We start from the raw sequence: 18,294 nt of genomic DNA, 5'->3' as shown, positions 1-18,294 counted from the left end.
CAGGGGTAAGGCTGGATTCCAAGAATACATCATCGACAATTTCTAGAACAGGAGGGATAGCTAGAGGCCTGTGCTGAGGCAAGAGTAAAAATTCCCTGAGTCTCTTTTTGGACCATGGGTAGTCCTGGCACTCCCAGCGGAAATGCTCTCTAAGGGTATGCAGAGTTTCACCAAAAGAAAAATCTTCTGGTGGGGAAGCAGAGGGAATGGAATCTTCTGCATCAGAATCATCATAGGTAGACAAGAGTATGTCCTGGTAATCATAAGGATCAGAGTCAACAGGCTCATGATCTGAAGAATCAGAAGGAAAATCAGTTCTTGGTCTTTTAGAGAGGGAAGGCTGGCTTCCCCTAATTAAAGTTATAAGATCTTCAGCCATTCTAAACATTTGTTTCTGAGGCATGTGGGCCTGAGAATGCGCTTTGGTCGTCGGTTTCCTAGGCATAGTGCGAACCCTGGGCCTGAGAAATTTGGTTTGAAATTAAGTCGTCGGTTTAATATGAAAATCGGAAGGCCTGAATACACCCTCAGAAGCCAGTGTCTGCACAGCAGCTCTGGACCCATCCAAGGTAGAGACATCCGCAGGTTCGATAGTCGAAGAAGCATCTCGCGGCATACCGGACTCCGAATGGGTTTCAGTAGAGGCCTGTGAATCTGTAGAAGCGGGTATCAGTGGCTGCGAAAGCACCTCACTGATTACCGTTGGACTGGCGACTAGCTTAACGGAAGCCTCATCAGCAGTTTTGGACCTATGCGGTCTGTCTCTGTCTTTATCCTTATGTTTTTTTCGGAAGATAGGTAGTCGGATGGCTTATCAAAGCCATTTCGGAATACGGAGAACAAGAGAGAAAGAATTTAGTGACAAAAATAGCCCAACAACAAATAGTTCGGGCATTGAACAAGGCACAAAACCGACAGTGAGGAACGTCGCAGTCTGGGCCTAAACAGGTGATGCAGTAAGAATGAAAATCAATGTGAGGTATTTGCTTTCCACAGGCAAGACAATTATTAACTTTTTCTGACATTGGTTAGAGCAAGAAAAAAAGGATCCCCAACGGGGTACTTATCTTTTAGAAGACTTCAGGCTGAAACCTAAAAAACGAAAATTTCAGGAGGCGGCTGACCGGCACTTTTGAACTGCTTCTGCATCGGACACTGCACCGCAAGAAAAGTTGATGTAATGGCATTGGCTGCTTGTTTTATACCCCTGATGACCTGACGTCATGTAAGAAGGGACAGCATCCGACACAGAAATCCCAAGACTCTGGTATTCAGGCCGACTGAGAGCTACTTGCAGGCAGATAACCCAAATGTGATGACTGCAACAGTGAAACACAAAGAACATCATACCTTATGTTTTTAAAAGTTTTATAGTTTTAAAAAGAAAAATAGGAATAAATTCCCTCTCTCCCCAACCTGAGAACGAGTCAAACCAAACAAATAGTATAGGGTGCACTGTTAGTCAGGCCTATTTTTAACAGTAACTCTCAAGCAACCAGAAACTGCAGCTATCCGGCATCTACCAATCCCCATGGGTGCCGGTTAACTGAGAGTTTACCGTAATAAAACGTATCAAAAAAGTTTTGAGGACACAAACTATACTGTGATTGTCTATGACCATAAACATAATGCATTATTTAGCTACTGGAATTTCAACAATGCAATGCTTCATACAAATATGTTGTTATTCATGTTCTCTCCCTGTTTAGTGTTTTATATTTAATAAGCTGAAGTAATGACCAAATGAGCTTACTTATCAAGTAAACCTCCACTAGCTAGCCATTAAAATAAACTTCAAGTAGTACTGTAGTTTACTGTTTCCCGACCTGGCATTTTTACCTCCAAAAATGTAAGGTAGCACTCAAGTTAAGGTAAAAAAACTTAAAACAAGGAAATAAGCAACTTAATTGTATCCTCCACAGTTACTTTAATACAAAATATGAATGTCCCAACATATCCTTGTTCTGCCCATCTCTGGATTATTTATACTGTACATATAAGGGCTAAAAACTACCATGGGAATGTAAGACTAGGCTTCTTATGATCATCACGGATCAATAGCATAGTAAGTACCTATGAACCTAACTAAGCACAGACTGGAGGTTTGTTATCACGTGACTTGTGTGACCTAATATAAATGCAGATGTTAGTTGTTTGTGTTAAAATTCTAATGAAATTCAGATTTTAGAAGAAAAACACTCAATTGTATATTAAAGTTAATGTGAAGGAGAAGAACAGGTTGTTTTGCCTGACATTCCTAGATTTTTAAAAACCACAACTGATACTTCTTCTTCTTTCTTCTTCTTTCGGCTCTTCCTGGTTAGGGGGTTGCCACAGCAGATCACCTGTCCGCTCATGATTGGCAGTGGAGTTTTACGGTGTTAAATTGCCAGCCTGGTGCCCAACCTTCCACACAAGGCACATGCACGCACTCATGCCTAAGGCCAATTTAGAGTGTCCAATCCACCTACAGCATGTCTTTGGGATGTGGGAGGAAACTGGAGTACTCAGAGGAAAACCCACGCGACCACAGGTTGGACATGCAGACTCAGCACAGAAGGCACCCCAGCCGATGATCGAATGGGAGAACCTCTTGCTGTGAAACGGCAATGCTAACCGCTGCACCACCACTCACCACAAATGATACTACAGCATTGATGTTCACAGACACAATAAATATACAAGGATGCATGCTGTCAGAAATTCAGTCTGCATAAATGGCTTAAATCTGCCTTAAAGAATACCAGACATAACTATATTGGACATAAGCTGCAAACCATTCCCTGTAATGCCAGATACAGTACGTTATGAGCTAACAAACCTTATTACCATTAGCATTTTTGGTTATGATACTGGACATAGACAGACAATAATAACAGAATGTGTGGGAAAATATCTGGAACTCTATATTTATGTGGCTCCTTGGACACAGACTGTTCCTATTTTTTTATTGTCTCATTTTTACTCCAGCATTCTAGTTCATACTGGGGTTCAATGAAACAACAAAGGCAGCAGTGCATCAAACAGTATACAGTACATACAGCTAAATGCAGAATATATCACAAATATACGAGGCCTCACACAATGTTTACTCCATTCCTTCAAAAATCTATTACAAGTTTGATGCCTGGGTATAAAAACTGATTTAAGGATGTAAAATGTGTTTTCTTTCTTTTTTTTTTATTTTTATTTTAGACCGTTGACACACTTGTTCGCTATATTTGAGCTCTGTTTTATTTACAATATGTGTATTTTCTACGGGCTGAAAATGCATGACTTTTTCTATTTAAAATATAAAAAATAAGATGAAAGGAAAATAAATGTATGCAACTTGTAATTGAAGTTTAAAATGCAATGCCATGTTTTTCCCTGTACCAGGAAACCTAGGTCATAAAAATGCAATTAAAATGTACTTCAAAGAACTGGCCAGAAGCAAACAGTTACTAGATGATGGGAAGTCCTTTTTTACAGACCTAATGAGCCCTTTTTCACCAAGAAACTGCCCCACTGTACGTGAGGATCTGAGTGAAGGAAAAATGATTACTGTTAGTTTATATTCTGTTGTGTGGGAAAAATAATTTCTTTAATCTGATGTAACCACCCTGGGCTTCTGTAACAAATGGGATAAATAAATGAGACGTATACATTTAGTGATGACAGCAAAGTCTAATCTAGTCTTCTTGGAAGATACTGGTGATAAATCTAAGAAGGTTTGCTGTTTGAATAGTGGCTTGCATAATTTTACTAACTTAGGGTATACCTTTAGCTGTAGATGAGATTTTTTTTAAATATTCTGTTGTGTACAACAAATTGTTATTTTATATGCTTTCAACATTGCTATAACTTCTGCATATTTAACTTGCATCAGTAGTGCCTTTGAAGTTTCACTTATTTACGTACAAGATCCTGTGATTGCATTACTTATTTCTATACTATTTATTATCTATGAAGAACGTTTTATTTAGTAGTATAGGTTGACAAAGCTGTGTTTTCTGTCTGTAATTAGCCACATCACTTGAACAAACTATGTGAGATATAATTTTTCATAATTTACATTTGGCTAAATCAAGAATGGAAAGGTAACTGGTAGGTTTGGACTGTAGCTTTGTTTAGTGGCAGTACTTCCATGCAAGGGAAAAAACTGTGAAGAATTAGGAGAATTCTATCAGCCTTCCCTGTGAAGTGTGTGTGTGTGTGTGTGTGTGTGTGTGTGTGTGTGTGTGTGTGTGTGTGTGTGTGTAAACAGCACTTTATCTGAAAGGCAATTACCATGATAAGGGGGATTGGAATATACTGTGGTTCAAACAGAGAAAGTGGTGAGAAAGGAAATATTCTATTTAGGCCAAAATCTCAGCGCTGTAAGTAAACGGTGTATAGTCCTAGTTGGGGTGTACAGGTTGTAAGTTCATAACTTGGACAGCAGTACATATTCCCTTTATACTTTTGGGGCCAGGATACATTTGGTGAACTGGTTATACAGTCAGACGTCTGTACACTTTTCTTTACTTTCACCTGTTGGGTATCAGTGGTGTGACTTGACAGACCAACCCTCTAGTGGTCATCAGACCTATTTGGAGAGTGGAGTGGATTCATACTCCCAATACCTCACACACCCAGGTGATACATTGGTTGGCAATGGTAGTATTCAAACCTGATCTAGTGCCAGCCTGGTCAATTACAATTGGTGGCAAGTGGTTCTATCTGACTTAAAAGGTATTGAATGCCTTTAGATTGGCAACACTGACTTTTCTACAAGATTATTTCACATAAGGGTAACAAAAAAGATACATTTTAATAAAATGGTCAGAATAATGTAAGCTTCTATAACCAACATTCCTATCTGACTATTTAGTCAACATACTGCTTATGCTGCCCTACCATTTACTTACCAGAAATTTCAGAGTATGCAGAGAATGTAGAACATGTCCAGTTAACTAACTAAAAGGCTAACAAAATAAAGACAACTCAAAACAGGTCAAGACACTAAATGCCTTAAACATGTCAACAGCTTAAATAATAAATAAAAGAAATAGAAGCCCATGAATAGCTGATACCTCTGACCAATCCAGAGCAACCCATTTAGGTGGACAAGACTGGTTGTTGCATGATTCTTTCTCAATTGGACGGTGTGTCAGACAGTGTGTATCTTGAAGTGTTTCCTCTTCAGATGGCCCAATTTTCCTAATGCAAACCACAGTCCGTGTACGCATTCCTCCATCACAACTTTGAGTACATTGTGACCAGTCTCCTATAAACCACCTGAAGAAAATAATGTAATTTAATAGTATTAAACTTCAAGCAAATGTCAAACAGAATCCGTGCATGATTATACCAAGGGATAGCAAACTGAATATGCCACATACCTAAATGGTTTCAAAACTCTGTATTCACAGCCCAAGATAATTATGAAATCATTTCTCAGAAGTAAATTCTCACTTTATCACCTGAAGTTTAACTGAAAACTAGGCAAAATGGTGACTGCTTGGAAAATATTTATAGTAACATATGGTTAGAATAATGCAAAACACTTCCCTCAAGTATCGAAAATGCATCCACCTACAAATTTGTTTTTTGGCTTAGGAAGCCGATTCCTCCACAGTGTTAAATGTGACCTTTAGGTATCTTGACACAAGCTGAACTGCTGCTAGAAGAATCAGGAAAATGCCAAAGAATAAAACAAAAAAGAAAAGGGCACAGAAATTACAATACAGCACCCATACACATGTCCTCTCATGTTTTTTTCCATCACCAGTAGACAGAAACAGAACTTGAGTTGGCCCAAAATTATCTAACAAAAACGTAAAGGTAAGCAACAATTCCAGCTTGCAACTGGAAATATTGTGGCTTCAATAGTGAAGATGGATAACATGCTTATTACAAAAGTGCATCCTGCCCATAAGTGAAACCAGCTATGTTAATTAATGGGCATCAAAATCTGTAATAGCTGCAACATCCCAAAGACTAAGATGTTAGTGTCATAGTTTCATTATCTGGAGTTCAGTCTTGTTTTCTGGTCACTGTATGTTTATATACTGCATGTTCTTTCATGTCTATTTCTTTATTATTTATTTAACATTTGTTAACTGGGAAAGTCTGACTTGGAACAGAGTCAATTGTTAGCGGAGGCCCGGGGAGAAATGCTCCAGATGCATGTCTTTTTGTATCTAATGATTTATTCCTACCTCCCAGCAATTTATTGAGTGCAACATAAAAGAGTTTTAAACTTGTCAAGTTCAACTTCACAGTGTTGAACTCTCTGAGCCCTCTTCTGCATAGAAAATCACTGTCTAAGCAGTTTGTATTTCAGTGCCAGCAGTGATTACTTTTGTGTGGGCTTTTCTCTTTTCACTGTTGCTGTGCAACCATGAAGTTAGTATATATGTAGGTATGGGAGCAAAGTTTGTATGCAAAGAATATACCCCATCACATGAGGAATGAGGCGGAATTCCATTCATCCCCACCACCAACCATTGAGTTTACTAGACATGTAGGGAAGGGAAGTAGATTGCTAGAATTTTCTTCTGTACCCCCCAAAGTAAAGTACAGTTGTGTAACATCATACCATAACAGTAGATGTCCTTCTCTTCACTGCTGCAGTATTCTTTACAATAGGGATACCCTGCCAAGGGTAGTCCAACATTTGGCCAGTATACAAAAGATGTACCTCACAAGTATGCTCCCCACTCACGGTGTAAGGCATAAAGGTGGTGTATGGAAATACTATTCTAAGAACTGAAAAGCTGCAGTAGGAACAACATTCCAATGACACTAGTAGGTAACAAGCACATTCAGAAGAAAAAAGGACTGGGGGAGGAGGGAGTGAACAAATACTGCAACAGTGAAGAGAAGGACATATACTGCTATGGTAAGATCTTATACAACTGTACTATGTCTTTCCATATCACTGTTGCAGTATTCTTTACAATACGGAAAGTGCAATAGCTCAGGAAGAAGATTGGGAAGAGGAAGGGCCAGCAGAGCCTTCCAGAAAGCCATGGAGAATGGCCTTGGTAAAGCCAGCTCTGGCCCTAGAGATCACATCCAACTTATAGTGCTTGGTAAAGGTATGCACAGAAGTCTAGGTACCTGCCTCAAGAATTAGTATCTAAACCCTCGAAAAAAGCACCAGAAGAAGCCACAGCCCGATTAAAATGAGACTTAACAGAAGAAGGAAGGCACTTCCCTAGGAAATAATAGCAAAAAGAAATGGCTTTAGATATTCAAGAAGAAATGGTTTGCTTGGAAACAATCAAACCCAAAGACCTAGGATGAAAAGAAACAAAAAGGTGTTCAGGTTTACAAAAAGCTTTAGTATTACTCAAATAATATCTGAGTTTTCTATACAAATCCAAGGTGTGCAAAACCTTCTCGCTAGCAGACTGCCGAGAAGGGAAAAAAGTGAGCAAATGAATAGACTGATTAAGAGACAACTCAATAACTACACTGGGCATAAAAGAAGGATTAGTATGAAGGGAAACCCTGATCTTATGGAAAACTAAAAAAGGAGGAACAACCATAAGGGCTTGCAGCTCAGACACCCATATGGAAGTAAGGGACAAAAGAAGAGCAATCTTCCAAGAACAACGCTGTAAGGAAGCTGAAGGAGCCTTAAATCTAGAGGCTAAAGGGGGAGTCAAAGACAGACAAGCAGAGACAGCTGACAACTGGACCTTAACAGAAGAATATATGAACCCAGCATTGAGCAAATGAGACAAATAAGAGAGAAGCAAAGGAATATCCACAGTAAGTGGAGCCAGGTTATGAGAAATACACCAAACAGAAAACTTCTTTCAGTAAGATTTTCCTAGTAGTGTGCTTTCTGAATTCCTGCAGGACTCGACACATGTCCTCATAAAAAAGGTGTCTGTAAGGGATCAAAACCCTATCACCCATTATGTCAGTTGAAAAGTGGATAGGTGGGGATGGATGAGAGATCACTTGTCTTGTGTGAGTAAGTCCACCTTGTGAGGTAACTTGTGATGACTGCCCTTGACAAGATGCAGAAGAAGAGGGAACCAATGCTGTTTGGGCCAAAAGGGAGTTACCAGCAAGCTTTGTTGAGCATCCTGTTTTATCTTGAACAGGACTTTCGGAATGAGAGGAAGGGGAGGGAAGGCATAAACAAACAACCCCTTCCAAGAAAACGAGAGAGAGCGTCCACCTTTCAGGCTGGAAGGCATGGGACTCTGGCAGAATTTAGAGGAAGTTGTTTGTTCAGAGGGGAGGCAAATAGGTCTACTACAGGAGTACCCCACTGGTGGACAATGTACAGAAACACATTCCTGTGAAGCATCCACTTATGGGATTGTGTTATGGACCTGCTCAGAGAATCTGCCACTATGTTCTGATATGAGGAAATGTAAACTGCCTGAAGGGTCACCTGATACTGGATAGCTAGCTTCCAAACCTGAAGGGCTAACCTGCATATGAGACAAAACCTTGTTCCTCCTTGCTTGTTGACATACCACATCACTGTGGTATTGTTAGTATCTTGAGGGGCTCCAGATGAAAAAGGGAATGAAAACCCTGAACAGCTAGCAGAAGAGCTTTCATCCCTTTGACACTGATGTGATCTTTCTTTTGTCAAAGAGACCAAAGGCCCCACACCTTCAGAGGGCCGAAGGAGGCCACCCATCTCATGACAGAGGCATCTGTGAAATGTTCCTGAAAGGGGATTGGTGGTAGAAAAGGAAGCCCATGGTTAAGGGACAACTAATGAATCCACCACTGAAGTTCCAGCTTGATACATGGAAGAAGAGGGACTGGAAAATCTAAAGGATGAGAATGTTGAAGCCAACCTGACTTTAGAAACCAATGCAGATTTCTTATGTGGAGCTTGGCTAGAGGGAGAACAGGAATGGTGAAAGCCATGAAATCCAGAGTTCTGAGAAATTATCTGGCTGTGACTGAAGCTAGAGGAAGAAGGGATTGAAAGAAAGCAATGAGAGTTAAAGCCTTAGGAGGAAGCATGGATGCCAGCATTGAAATAGTCTGGATCTAGCATCCCAGAAAAATATGATCTTGAGAAGGAGTCAGGAATGACTTTTGGAAATTTACAGTAAACCCCAGGCTTTGGAGGAGAGAAATAGCAAAGTGTAGATGCTGAATTAAAACCTCTGGAGAGGAGGCCTAAATAAGCAGGTCATTACGGTAATGAAAGATCTGTATCCCTCTTAACCTGCAAAAAGCAATCACAGGAGGGAGGCATTTGGTGAAGACCCCAGGGGCAGTAGAGAGCCCAAAGGGCAAAGCAGAGAACTGAAAATGCCAGGAAGCAACAGGGAAACATAAAAACTTCCTGAAAAGAGGATGAACAGGAATGTGCGGATAAAAATCCTTGAGTTCTGGGGAAACTAGAAAAGCCTGAGGAAGCAGCAAAGGAAACAAGGTTTAAAGGGACAGCATCCAAAAGGAAGGGACCTTCAAGAGGTGTTTAGCAAAGATAGATCCAAAATGGGTCTCCAGGTGCCTTCTTTCCTGGGGACCAAGAAAGTACAGTTGTGTACACTTACCATAAATGTAGATGTTCAAGTGTATTCACTGCTGTAGTCATTCCATTTGGGTAATCTGCTGGCAGATTGCCCTCAGTCGGCCTGAATAACAAAGTCTTGGGTCCTGTGTCGGTTGCTGTCTCCTCTTCCATGACGTCAGGTCGTCAGGGGTATAAAACATGCAGCCAACGCCATTTTATTCAGTTTTTCTTGCCCAAGATGTCAGGTGCCCCCCAAATGGGGAGCAAAAATATATATATAAATATATAAATAAACAGAAATATATATAAATGCACTTTTAGCAACATAACTTTACCTTCATCGAATAGCAAATACACCACAAAGGCTTTAGTATATAGTGAAGGAAAGAAAAAGTATAGAAAAGGGGGATGGCGGGTGAGTAACCTGGACTGCAACAGTGAATACACTCGAACATCTACATTTATGGTAAGTGTACACAACTGTACTATGTTCTTCGTGTTTCACTGTTGCAGTCATTACATTTGGGTAGAATCCCAAAGCTATGGATGGGAGGATGGAGCTAAACAGCATTAGGAGCAGCTATAAGGCCCTGCAGAACTGCAGTGGCAAAGTCTGCCCTGGATTTGAAGGAGAGAGGCAAATGATAATGCTTTGTGAAGGTATGAGCAGAGCTCCAAGTAGCAGGCTCTAGAATGTCTTTGGTTGGAACCTCTCTGAGAAAAGCTGCTGAGGTAGAGGCAGCCCTGTTGGAATGATATCTGATCCCCTCGGGCACAGGTTTACCACGGTGCAGGTAACAGAAACAAATGCAGTGACTTATTCATGTAGAAATAGTCTGCTTTGATATAGCCTTCCCCTCTGACCCTGCAGCAAATGCTACCAGTAGTTGCTCAGACTTTCTTAGAGATTTGGTCCTGTTCAAGTAGAATCTTAGTTGTCTGTGTATGTCCAATGAATGCAGAATCTGCTCCCCCTTGTTCTGCGGATTTGGGTAAAAAGATGGCAGATAAATTGTCTGGTTAAGAGCCACACTGGATACCACCTTAGGCATAAAAGAAGGATTGGTCCTGAGGGACATCCTGGCCGGGTAAAATGTAATAAAAGGCTCCACAGTCATGAGAGCCTGTAGTTCTGAAACCCTTCTTGCTGAAGTGACTGCCAAGAGAAAAGCTGTTTTCCAAGATAGAAATTTTATATCCGCAGTAGCTGCTGGTTCAAGAGGAGGCAGGGTGATTTTTTCCAGCACAAAACTGAGGTCCTATGCAGGAGTTGGAGATCTTCTGGGAGGCCTTAAATTTTTGGCCCCTCTAAGATACTGTTTAAGCAGAGGATGAGAAAAGAGGGGAGGCTCTGTGTTGTAATGAGCCGAGATGGCAGAAGCATGGATTTTTATTGAAGAAAAAGATAGGCCCTTGTCAAGCATCTCAGTCAAATATTGTAAAATCTGAAGAATATTGGGCTTTGCTGTGTCTGTTTCCTTGTGCTTGGTTCCAAGCACAGAATATCTTCCTTTTATCAGCATAAGATTTTCTAGTACTAGGCCTTCTGGCTTCCAAAATGACATCCATCACAGATTTACTGAGAGGTGTTGTTTGAATAATTAAATGATCAGCCATGATGCAAGTTCAGCGTTTGGAGTTGAGTATGCAGAATTTGATTGTTCTGCTGATGAAGTAGATGAGGTATTTGAGGCAAGTACCAAGGGGGGAGTTGAGACATATTCCTTAGAAGTGGGTACCAGTGTTGTCGAGGCCAGTCCGGAGCAACTCGGATCATTTTTGTTTTTTCCTGTCTGACTTTTAGTAAGACCTTGGAGAGAAGAGACAGAGGGGGAAAGGCACAGACTGATAGGTTTTTCCAACTGAAGGATAGGGCGTCCACTTTCCATGTTTTTTTGTGATGAATTCCTGTGCAGAATTTGTCCGGCACATAATTTTGGGGAGAGTCAAATAGATCTATGTCTGGGCAACCCCATTTCCATGTTAACATGCTGAAGATTTGTGGATCCAGTTTCCATTCGTGTGGGCCCATAAGATTTCTGCTTAGGTCGTCTGCCAGAGTACTTTGTTTTTCTGGCAGGAATTGAGCTTGAAGATGTATTTGGTGAGTCAAAGCTGTGTTCCACAATGCCATGGCTAGTCTGCAAAAGGGGTAGGAATGTGTACCCCCCCTTCTTGTTTATGTACCACATAACCGTGGTGTTGTCCGTCTTTATCCGTAGTTGTCCTGGATGAAGTAAGTCCTTGAAGGCTGTCAGAGCATTCTGAACAGCTAGCATCTCTTTCTGGTTGATATGCAGATGCATTTGTGTTGGGCTCCATTTGCCCTGAATGCATCTCCCCGCCAGGTGGGCCCCCCAAGCATAGTCTGATGTGCCTGTAGTTAGGGTTTGGGTGGCAGGGGGTAGAGTGAATGACAGTCCCTTGTTTTGGTGACATGTCACTGCCCAACAAAGAAACTCCTGTTGTAGGCAGGGAATGAGAGGTATCATTGTTTCCAGACTGTGACAATGTTGGCTCCATAAACATTTTAGGTATCACTGAAGTTTCCTCATATGCAGTCTTGCATATGGAATTAGTAGAATGCAGGATGCCATGAACCCCAAAGCCTGCAAAATTTATCTTGCAGATAACTGGGTTTTTGTTGCCATTTCTTTGAAGTATATTATCAGTTGTCTTTGTTTGTCTGGCGTAAGGTAAGCCATCTGGGCAGTTGTATTCAAGCTTGCACCCAGGAATGTAATTATTTGAGCGAGTACCAGTTGGGATTTCTTTTCGTTTACTGTGTACCCTAGGCATGTTAGAAGCCTTTTTACAAATGCCAGATGTTGAAGAAGAGTGTCCTTGTCCTCTGCTTGAATGAGACAGTCGTCCAGATATGGATACATTTGTATGCCTCTTTGTCTGCAGAATGCAATTACTGGTGCCAAGCATTTTGTAAAGACCCTGGGCACAGTAGATAAGCCAAAGGGGCAGTGCAGAGAATTGGTAATGCAAAAAACCTGCCTTGAAGCGGAGGTATCTTCTGCATGATTCCCTTATTGGGATATGCAGGTATGCCTCTTTTAAGTCTAGAGTCACTAACCAAGTGTTTCTGCCCAGCATAGGCAGTAGCTGTTGTAAAGTCAGCATTTTGAATTTTGGAATGTCCAGGAACGTGTTCAAAATCGATAAATCCAGTATTGGACGTCAAGAATTGTCTTTTCTGGGTACCAGGAAAAGTCTTGAATAAAAACCTTGTCATTTTTCCTTTTCTGGTACTGGTTGAATAGCCCTCATATCCATGAGGGACATAACTTGTTTCTGAGCCTCTGCCATCTGATTTTGTGGCAGATATGGCCATCCATTTGGAATTGGCAAAGTATGGAAATGAAATCTGTATCCCTGGGATACTATGTTCAATACTCACTTGTCCTGGTAATTAACTGCTAATTTTGAGCATGAAGTGCTAGTTTTCCCCCCAAGGGGGCTGCCAAAAGATAAGTGCTTGGTGATGGTAGAGAAAAGTCATTGAGACTGCTTACTGTAGGGTTGTCCTTTGTTTCCTCCAGATTTGGAGGTGGAGGTACCCCATTGCTTTGACCTGTAAGAACACTGTGATTGTAATCTGGAGCCTTTTGAGTGCCTGGATTTGCCTTGAGTGGCTCTGTTGGACACAGGAAAGGGCCAATTTTAGTAGGCCAGTGCCTACTGAACCTGGGTGGCTACACTTGCAAGAAATCTTTTACAGTTTGCATAGATTTAGCTTTGTCTTCCATTTTCTTTAAAACCTCTTCTGCCTTATTACCAAACAGAGTGTCATGCTGCAAGGGGGCATCCAACAATTTAGCTTTAACATGATCTGGCAGATTTTGCTCCTTGTGCCAGGCATGCCTTCTAATCACAGCTCTAGTAACTGCGGCCCTGCAAGAGGCCTCTAAGGAATCAAAACCACATTGCAAAGTATGCTTTCCAACCTATTCTGCTGAATGCAATAATTCCTGTAACTCTTTATTTTGCACACAATTAGAAATCAACATCATTTTCTGTTTCAGTAGGCCCATAACATTCTGTTGATATTTAAGCATATGAAACTGGCAGTTTAAGGCTCACACTGCCAAGGTAGCAGACGTATAAAACTTCTTTCCCCATCTATCCAGCGCCGTGGAGTCTCTATCAGAGGAGGTAGGATTTTTGGCTGTAGAGGCCTTAGCAGTGGCGGCTGGTGACTTCAAATCAAAGGGGGGCTGCAGGAGACAGCTGAATGGGTGGGGTCAATGGGAAGGGGTGTGACCAACTAGAAAGGGGAGGAGCTATGCTCAAAACCACAAAAAACTAACTAAATACACTGCCCTGGGTGCCAAACCGTCATTATGAGAGCCCAATCAAGACAAAATGAAGTGTAGAAGAATAAAAATATTTCAGTGCATTGGCTGCATGACAGCTTACTTAATATCCAGATGGAAACAAAAAGGTTGTGAGGCATGAAAAAATAAATTACTTTTTAAATACATTAATGGAATGTCAGTCAAAATCAAGTATAAGAAAAACAAGCAGCACTCATCTCAAACCACTTCTTGCACTGCAGTTCTAATTATAATTTATATTCAGCTTTATTAAAGTACCAAGTAACATGCTGAAAGTAGAAATCTCTGATGCCCCCACTTGTAAAAATGTTTCTTATCCAAAAAAAGACCTGCTGCCTGACAACTATCTACTTGTTTCATGGGGAAAACATGATCAAAGTAAAAAATGAAAAGCAAACAAGAAATAAGCTCAAGATACATTGCTTAAAAGGATTACTGTACAGGTTATGGACCATACGACTGGCATTCTGTTTAGTTTATGGATAAAGCCTGCAGAGATGAATGGAAGTCTCCAAGTGTAATGAGCTTCTTAAAATAATGGAATCCTGTCCTTTATTACAAATACTGTCATATGCATTTCAATACCCAAGGCTTATACATTATCTAGTTAAGTATTCTCTACATGGCAACAACAGAAAGGCTTTCACTGTTGGCAATTCTTTAACAGTACGCTTATTAAAGCTTACTTGCATCTTACGATCTCAGCCAAGCTTACCTGATGGTCATTAAAGTATTGCTACTTAAATACAGAGCAACAGGCACTTTGAGTAATAAGCATAAATCAACAGTACAAAAAATATGACAGAAACCAGACCATTCTGCAAAAATTAAGGACAGATGAAAAGCCACTCTAGTACTTGTGTCTACTTTGGATGGGGGGGGATACTCTGCACATTTACACTGCATAACTACTCCTTGCCTTGCTTCGACACATCCAGAGTCACTACATGGGGGAGTGGGGTGTAACAAGTATGTCACAATTTGAAATGTCTCTGGCTGACTGTGATGGCCCTGACACATTTGTCATACCTCTCAACCTCAGAGCAAGAAATCTGGACAAAGCCATACAAAGAAGTGGGTCAAAGGCCCAAAATAAGGACAATTTTTAAATATTGCTCTTATAAACTTAGAAAAATAACAGAATAGGTCTTGCATTAGTATGAATTTTCTGAATGGTATGAAATCTGAAACTCAAATGTCTGTCATTATTTTCTAACTTCAGTCTTTAATGATTTGTCACTAATTTCCCAAAAAATCCCCACAATTTTATAAAAAATTGACCAAAAATGTGATGTAAAAATATAAAATAGCCACACAATACAGCTGGGAACCTGTCAAAGAAGGGACACTTTAATATAGTACTGCTAACTTGAGCAGCTGACAAAATAAAATAATCTACATGCATTTCTGAAATAAAAGTAATCTATAACTCTGATTATTACAGTTATTTCTTAATTGTAAACCCTCCATGTTTTCTTCCAAAATTGCTATTTTGCGGAGGGATTATTAGGGGGAAGAGCAAAATTTTGAGCCAAAATCAGGGACAGTTGAGAGGTTTGGCTATGCCTAATTCTGTAAAGCAATTTATTTGCATGTACCTCTGAACCTGTTAATGCAATAAATCTGGACAAGGCCAAATATATTGGGGGAACATATAAACAGTACTAAAATTTGCTCTTGTATAAACTGAGACAGTTGATAGAGCAACAGGTCTTACTTTAGCATGCATTTTTCTGAAGGTTATGAAGTCTGAAACTCATTGTGTCATTATTTAGTGACTTAATTCCTAAATGATTTGCCAGAAAACCACAAATTGTATGAGGAACAAACCAAAAATAAGAAGCAAAAATCTATTCATTCTTTGAAAATCTGGACAGTTGGGAGGTATAGTTCAGCTGGGGCTGTCTTTAAGTTTGCCGCCCTTCCCCCTCACAAAATCATGGTTGAATGGAGCCTCCCCCTGCAGCCATTCCAATGATCCATTACTTGGCTATTTCACTCCATTTACCATAAACACTAATGTGCATACTGATTTACTTCTATGATGATTTGGACTTCATTTGAAAGTTTTATTTTGCATTTTACAGCGCAAACACTAAGACATCTGCTAAACAAACTTAGCATTAAAACTTCTCTGCCCTTGAAACTCACATTCATTGAAACAGCATTGAAACCCACATTCAAAGAAAATACATTTTACCAGTGGCAGATAAAGATTAATTCTGGGCTGTTTTCAAATCATAGGCCCCTTGCATATGAAACATACATGTGCTCTTTGATACACCTTCCTATTGTTTTGAACATTTTTCCAGTAAACTATGAAACAAAACGCATGCACCAATAATGACAAAACTGCCCAGTTCAGAACATTTCCATCATAAAAGTCTACTCAAACTTCTACAGTCCACCATTATCAGTAAATATGCACAATTCTACAGTCCACCATTATCAGTAAATATGCACAATCCCTGAAGAACTAAAAAAGTCATCTAAATAATTCCACATTAAATAAATCTGTAACTAATGAAGAGGTTGCTGCTAGCAAACACCTTTATATTTCATGGTTTCATTGAAAAATAAAGTGTCTGACGCCCCTGAGGAATAAATTGCTTATATTACATTAAAAATGATAAACTAGTAATATTGCAATAGGAAATGGATGGCAAACTGATAACAGGCTCATAGTTAGTATCTTAACTTTTTCAGTACAGCAGCATTCACCCCTTGTGGGAGTAGAACCAACAACCTTCTGCATCAAAAGCAAGTACACAACCTGTTGTACTATTAACAATGCAAGCTGACTTAGTATAAGCAGCACTAAACTTCTCTTCCCCTGCAGCTCTCAGCTCCTTGTAAAATCTACTCAATACTCAACTGCATCTCAACTTCGCAGCACAAGAAATCTGGAAAAAGCCAAATTTATTGGGGGGGGGGGGGTCAAAAGTCCAAAAACCAGGGACACATTAAACATTGCTTGTGTAATCTTGGAAAGTTGCTAGAATAAAATGCTGTGTTACCACCATAAATTTTACTACCAAGGTCCCTGTGCAAAAGAGTCAGAGCAACATACCACTATGCCAAATCATCTGCTTTGTGAAAGAAAAATGCTGTTACCACCATACATTTTACTACCAATGTCCCTGTGCAAAACAGTCAGAGCAACATACCATTACGCCAAATCAGCTGCTTTGTGAAAGAGCGGAAGACTGAAACTTAAATAGCTATCATTTAATGAATTCAGTTCTCACCATAATTGTCAACCTCTTAGCACAAAACACCTGGGCAAACCCAGTAATGAGGGAATACAGCCCTCAAACATATTCAGTGAATTCAGTTCTTGCCATAGCTGTCAACCTTAGCACAAAAAACCTGGACAAAGCCAATAATGGGGTAATACAGTCCCAAAAATAAGGACAAATTTCAAATATTCATCTTATAAACTTAGAAAATTGCTAGAATAAAAGGTTGTGTTAGAATAAAAGGTTGTGTTACTATGTATTTTCTGAAGAATATGAAGTCTGAAATTCAAATGCCTGTCAATTTTACTTCTGACGGAACAAAAACAATTTTCAACAGAGGCCCAGGGAGAAATACTGCAGACACGTCTTTGTAAAATGGCAGGACACCAGAGCAAATCCACACAAACACAGGGATGAGATGCAGACTACACACAGAAGGCACCCCAGCCAAGAATCAAACCAGAAAACCTGCAGCTGTAAGGCAACAATGCTACCACTGTACCAGCAAATATGTAAGGAATTACACATTCAGAAACCTGAAGTCTGAAATTCAAATGCCTGTCAAGTTTATTTAACATTTGTTAATCAGGACAGTCTGACTTGGAACAAAAAGCAATTTTCAGCAGAGGCCCAGGAAGAAATAATGCAGACATGTCTTTGTAACATGGGAGGACACAAAAGCAAACCCACACAAACACAGGGAGAAGATGCAGACCCCACACAGAAGGCACCCCAGCCAAGAATCAAACCTGAAAACCTGTAGCTGTGAGGCAACAATGCTACCACTGCACCATCAAATCTGCAAGGATTTAAACATTCAGAAACCTGAAGTCTGAAATTCAAATGCCTGTCAAGTTTATTTAACATTTGTTAATCAGGACAGTCTGACTTGGAACAAAAAACAATTTTCAGCAGAGGCCCAGGAAGAAATAATGCAGACATGTCTTTGTAACATGGGAGGACACAAAAGCAAACCCACACAAACACAGGGAGAAGATGCAGACCCCACACAGAAGGCACCCCAGCCAAGAATCAAACCTGAAAACCTGCAGCTGTGAGGCAACAATGCTACCACGGCACCATCAAATATCAAGCATTGCAACATTTAGAAGCCACAGATATTATGAGGAACAGATCAGATCAAATATGAGGCAAAAATCTGCAATTTTTTTGCAAATGGTGGTGGGTAGGGAATTCAGGTCCTTAACACCTGCATACAAGGTACAGGGTTCAAGCA

The 18,294-nt window shown here is 40.2% G+C and overlaps 1 protein-coding gene across 1 annotated transcript in view; it reads right to left on the bottom strand.

The window, feature by feature from the left end:
• The window catches only part of ADAMTS6 (ADAM metallopeptidase with thrombospondin type 1 motif 6), a 2,910,080-nt gene that overhangs the window by 245,330 nt on the left and 2,646,456 nt on the right, over nucleotides 1–18,294 (bottom strand). Inside the window, exon 14 of the mRNA XM_044063364.1 lies at nucleotides 5,055–5,259. Coding sequence (XP_043919299.1) covers nucleotides 5,055–5,259 — 205 coding nt within the window. The remainder of the gene's footprint in view (nucleotides 1–5,054; nucleotides 5,260–18,294) is intronic.

Source organism: Protopterus annectens, chromosome 2.part1 (genome assembly GCF_019279795.1).
Source record: "Protopterus annectens isolate FY-2018-M chromosome 2.part1, PAN1.0, whole genome shotgun sequence".
Taxonomy (NCBI): domain Eukaryota; kingdom Metazoa; phylum Chordata; order Ceratodontiformes; family Protopteridae; genus Protopterus; species Protopterus annectens.
The sequence above is the reverse complement of the archived record's forward strand: the minus strand, read 5'-3'. Positions and strand labels throughout refer to the sequence as shown.